At 40.0% G+C, this 6,000-nt stretch overlaps 1 protein-coding gene across 4 annotated transcripts in view; it reads left to right on the top strand.

The window, feature by feature from the left end:
- Positions 1–6,000, top strand: part of Kiaa0825 (KIAA0825 ortholog) — a 443,548-nt gene that overhangs the window by 198,140 nt on the left and 239,408 nt on the right. For all 4 annotated transcript variants that reach the window (XM_027401813.2, XM_027401815.2, XM_035440466.1 and 1 more), the window contains one exon: positions 954–1,118. In XM_027401813.2, coding sequence (XP_027257614.1) covers positions 954–1,118 — 165 coding nt within the window. The remainder of the gene's footprint in view (positions 1–953; positions 1,119–6,000) is intronic.

The raw sequence follows: 6,000 nt of genomic DNA on the forward strand, positions 1-6,000 counted from the left end.
TGATGACTAGTTAAATAAAAATAAATTTGGTTGAAATTGATTTTATGAAGAAAGACTAGCATGTGTTCTCTGCATAAAATCTATGGTATTGCTTTTTAATTTCCAGGTAAATGTGACCTCTTAAAAGCAAATCCAAGAAATAAAATTATAAAATAAAAATGATAAGCTTACAAATGAGCAAGAATAAGGAAGTATACTCTTTCCCAATAACCCTAGATTATATTAATAGAAGATATTAAAATATTAAGGGGCATGAGTTGATACTATCTTTAACTCAGTACACATTTTTCTTTATTATGATTTTCTGTACATTACACAAGAAAATAAGAATGCTTTCTCAATTCCATGTACCATATAACTTCAGTGATGCCTGTACTCTGATTACTGATCTTTAAAGGAAACCGTAATGGAGCCAGAGAAGGGATGACAAGTGCAATTAAAATAGCTTTGTTGTTCTATAATTACCCATAAGGTTTAATCAAAGAACTAATTGAAAATTTGCTTCATTCTGAAATGATGATGTCAATATATTTAGGAAATATTCACAATCTGTCTTTCAGAATTGATTGCATGATTCAAAGACAAGTGAAGTTTTTCATGGTAAACTTTTAGTTTTCTTTGCTACCTAGACTTTCAAAATATGTCTTGAATATGTATAGTTTTAAATGAGGAATATAGACAAAATAATTCCTTAAGGGAGAAAGAATTATGTCAACACAGGAACCCTGGCCTCACCTTTTGAAATGATGCCCTTATGGTCCTTGTCACAGATAATTTTCCATAGTTACCCACAGGTATATTTGTAACCATGAAGTTGAATGATTGTAGCCCTCAAGGATTATGCTGTTTCTCAAGTGCAAATCATGAATAAGTGTGAGTCATAGGACAATGCTGAGGGAAGTGATAAGATGATGATCATATCCATTGATCACCACATTTTCACTCTTTTAAAGAACAAGCTACTGGCACAGAAAAAGACCAAAAGGAAGGTTGCAGTGTGGTGGAAGCCATCTTTAAAGTTCTGTACCATTGCCACTTGTCTCCACAAGCATTTGGAAGTGTTTTCATGAGCTACATGGAAGAGGAGCAGCTCTTGGACTTTCTATACAACATTCCAGGTATGGGAACCTTACCACTTATAAGATAAATGCTATATTGATACTTTCATTGTCTTTAGTGTGTTTTCAAAGTTTGATAGATACCAGTTTTTCTGACTCTTCTTTGTAAAAGTTTCCATGCATATTTTTATTATAAAGGATTCTGTTTGGAACCATTAACCACTTACTTCCTGTCAAATGTAATGTATGGCAGGTAAGGCAGAAGAGAGAGGTGAAGGGAAAATTATTGAATGATGGTCCTCTTTTCTAACTTTAACAAAGTATCCTGTAATAATACTTAAGTTTTTATTTAGCATACATCATCTTTTGCTTTTTGTCATATTAGATCTTAATAAGATGCACAAGTATTTTGTGATACTTTGGTCCATATACTCAATAAAATAATTGTCCTGACTTGGTATAAGCTAGAGGAATTTGGGGAGAGAGACCCTCAGTTGAGAAAATTCCTTCTGTGGCAACTTTGTACAGCCTTTGCTTTATTTTTTTAATTGAAAATAGATTTTTATGCAATATATTATAATCACAGTTTCCCTGCCCCATCTCTTCCCAGATCATCACCACTGTCCCACTCTTAAAACTCCATGCCTTCTTTCTCTCTTTATAAAACAAAAAAGGCAAAGACAAAAAAGAAAAAGCATGAGAAGCACATATACACATTGAGACACAGTCCTGTACACACACACACACACACACACACACACACATACACACGATACCTAAAAAACCCCCACAAAATCAGAAACCATTATATATAAGCAAAAGATATGTAGACTAAGAGAAAATGCTCAGACAAACCATTATAAGACAAAATATCTCCCGAAATCCCATTGAGTTTGCCATCTACAGCTGAGTGTGGGTCCTGCCCCTGAGTGTGACTTCTATACCCAAAGAAACTCCACTGGAGAAAACTGAGTTTTCCTTTTCGAGCAATTAGCATTTGGAGATAGCTTCTGAGTTAGGGATGGGAGATCATGTCCACTTCCTTCTATTAGCACTGTGGTCTCATCTGGCTTGGAAGTATGCAGACCCTGTGCATGGTGCCACTGCCTCTGTAATTTCACATGTGTATCAGACCTGTTGTGTCAGGAAGGCATTGTTTCCTTGGTGTTTTCTGTACCCACTGGCCCTTAGAATCTTTTCCTGATCCACGAGGGGAGGAGATTGTTGAAGACATATCAGTTGGAGTGAGTGTTTCAACGTTTGTCACTAAGCACATTTGCTGGGGGTGGGTCTCTGTATTTGTTCCCTTATACTGCAGGTAGAAGCTTCTCTAATGATGGCTGAGCAAGACACTACTCTCTGAGTGTAGCAGAGTGCCATGACATTGCTACACTGCTTTAGCTGAACAACAGTTTCAGGTCCCATAGCCTATCTAGCCCCAGGTTTATAGCTACCTGATCATTTCCAGATATGGGTTCCATCTCATAGAGCCAACCTTTAATTGTAGGTCATTTTCTTGATTAATGATTGATGGGGGGGGGGCAGTCCATGGTGGGCAGTGCCATTTGAGGGCAAGCATTCCTGGGTTGTCTAAGAAAGCAGGCTGAGCAAGATGAAGAAAAAGCTAGTAAGCGTGTTTTTCCAGTTTCTGCTTCGTTTCTTAACTCAGATACCTAACTTGCTTGAGTAGCTGCCTTGACTCTCTCCCGGCCTAATGGTACCCAAAAGTGTAAATGAAACAAACACTTTCTTCCCTGGGTTGCTTTTGGCCTTGGTGTTTTATCACAGCAATAGAAAGCTAACTAGGAAATTAACAGACAAAACTATCAGTCATTTTTCTTTAGAAATGGTCATTTTTATCATTATGAAAATAATACTTTCCTCTTCAAAGTTACCATGCCTTCTCATTCCTTTGTTACAAGTATAATTTTATTAGAAATTACTACTGTGTATGTGCTTGATATGTGTGTGCATGCATATATGCCACAGTGTGTGTGTGCTGTGTGTACTTATGTGTGTGTGCACACATATATGCCAGTGTGTTCGTGTGTGTGCAAATGTGTGTGCATATATGCCACAGTGTGTGTGTGCATGCATATATGCCACAGTGTGTATATGTGTGTGTGCATATGTGCCACTGAATGTGTGTGAGTATGCATCAGCATGTGTTTGTGTGGGGGTGTGTGTGTGCATCTATGCCACATGTTGTGTGTGTTGGTCAGGGAACATCTTTTGAGGTTGATTTTCTCCTTCACTTAGTTTTAAGACAGGCTCTTCTTGTTGTCTGCTGTACTGCCACATGCAGCCTATTTGCTCTTCAAGCTTCCAGACGATACTTTCATGTCTCTGTCTCTCACCTCACATATAAATGCTGGAATTCCAGACATGTGCTGTGTGTTCTGGTTTCATCCGGGTTCTGATGATTGACGAAACAAAATCTTTGCTGTCAGGCTTCCGTGGTTAGCATTTTTACCCTGGAATGACAACAATATGCTTTTCCACTTGTGTCCTGCCTTCCTTCAGCAAAGCAGAATGTTAAAATCAGGATGCTGTACATTTGAGATGTTCATGGAGTGCCCACCTTTAGGCCAGGTAAAGATTCACACATTATTTCATCCATAATGAGTAGCATATTTAATATCTCGGAGAGAAAGTGGTGGGAACTTGGAGGCTGTGGTCATTATTGTTTCCTTCCATTGCTCTTTGCCATCAATTATGTTTCTTTTTCAGCCTGTGTGCTTTCTTATATACTGCTTTGGTATTACTGCCACTATTTCCTAGGCTCTGTGTGTCAGCTCTGACTGGTTAAGAGTCATGGTATTCTGGACTTCCTGCCTGTCCACACATTACTTCAATCTCACTTTACTGTCTGAATGTCGTGACCCAGCTTGTCTCAGCTTTAACCCACAACAGCCATGAAATTCGGCCTGAGTGGGGGTGTGTGGACCTGGAAGCTCCCAGCAACCCAAGGGCGATAAAGATCAAACACAGGCATCTTGTCATCTTCAGAGAGCTCTCAGTTCCATGTTGTGGAACTAGAGTCATTTCTTTATTAACCATCTTTTCTGGTGTTTCTTAACCATCCTGCTAATACCACGAGAGAACCATTTCCCTCTTTGTTCCCTCTCTGCTCTGGCTGCTCACCCCTAACTCCTAACCTCCCATCTTCACAAGTTGCTCACACACCTCTAGCCCCTCCGCCAAGGTGAGGGCCTATTCAGATGCTTAGGCCCACAGAGATGCAAATAAGAGGCACATTACCTTGAGGCCATGGTAAACAGTAGTAGCCCTACTGGCATTAACAATACAATAGTGGGCCAGAGCTTTCCGATGCTCCATGTTTAGTGAGACCAAAGGCTGGATCTCAAAATATTCCATAGCAGAAATACTTTGGTCCCCCACATCTGAAGTTATTAGTTTTAATGTTCTCTGGTCATTGTCCTTATTGTTAGACCCCCGAAAACTCAAGCATCGGGGTCTCAGGCCAGGTTCGCGGTCACCCCAATCACCAGGCGGATTCGAGAGCTTGCTGCAAACTGCACGAGGCTTTATTGTAGTTTTACGAGCTAACCCCATGTTAGCTCGGGTCTTTCACCCACCCGCCATGGCAGACGGCTAGAAAAAGAAGACGGCTCCTAAGGTCTCCCCAAAGATCTTATAGGGCAGCGTAAGGGGAGTGTCTAGGGGTACGCACAGGCTTACGCACAGGCTCATGATTGGTGTGCCTCCAGGCTTGGAGGGCTTGCCCTGTGTTGATTGGTCAACTGGTTGTTATGGCTCATAGGCCCTCCCAGGGTGGTTGCTATGCTCTCTACGTCATTGCCGTTGCGCTTGTCCGTAAAGCACACTCAGGGTCGTAAAGCATAGCGCCACCAGCTAACTTCTGATTGGTTCCTTGTCACAAGACAGGCATCTGACCTCTAAGTGACCAAGGCAGGTATATGGCAAGCACATGTTCGGCTGTTATGGCTGCCAAAAGGGAAGCCGGTTCCTTCACTTATGACATTGCTCTAGATAACTTCATATAATGGTTTCAAAAAGCAGAATTGATTGTGTGAAGATTCTGTGACAGTTATCCTTTTTAAAGTCTTAGCTCTTAGTTTGTTTTGTTGTTGTTGTTTTGTTTTTCATTCTTTCACTGCTTTCCCCAAAGGAGAGGCGGATTTCTTAGTACAAAATTAAAGTAGGACTGCTTTACTTTGGATTTTGGTTGTTAAGGAACAGATATTAAACAACCCTTAAAACTCACCACCCCCCTGCTGTTTTATCTCAAAAGATTATAATCAGTTAGCCTCATACTTCAAACACTATTTCTTCTTCAAGTGTTATATTCTAGAACAGTTATTCATGACATGAAACTGTAGTGACATGGAGAGATGAGGTGCACTTAATGTGCTGGTTCAATAGGGTCCAACTAAGTGTGTGCTTTGCTTTTTATTTGTGTCTTCTTCACCCACGCATTTGCTGAGGTCATAGTCATTTGTACCTTTGTCATTTCTCTCCCAAAAATTTCGGAGGGTTTTCTGTGCTTCTTTTGCTAATCATGGTTATTTATGAAATGCTCAAATGATGATATTGAAGTTCACGACAAAAGTGAGCTTGTTTCTATGACTTCTGTTTAACTTGAAAATGCAATGCATTAGAAGGTAATGATCCATTTCTTCAGGAATATGACCCTTCAGAGATTGTGCTCCAGTAACTGGTCCTTCACCCATGTAAATACAGACATCACTAAGTGGACACAATGCGTTGTATTAAAAAAAGCATGAAGTTGGCTGAGGAAAGTGGTGGTAGAAAGGATGGGGGAGAATTAAAGGGAGGGAAATGGGGAGTGGATTTGATGAAAATACATTATATGCATGTATGAAATCCTCAAGTAATAAAAAAGGAAATACAGTTGAAACATAACAGGATCTTACTTTTGCACTAGTTGTTAGACCCC

The sequence above is a fragment of the Cricetulus griseus genome, chromosome 2, assembly GCF_003668045.3.
Source record: "Cricetulus griseus strain 17A/GY chromosome 2, alternate assembly CriGri-PICRH-1.0, whole genome shotgun sequence".
Taxonomy (NCBI): Eukaryota; Metazoa; Chordata; class Mammalia; order Rodentia; family Cricetidae; genus Cricetulus; species Cricetulus griseus.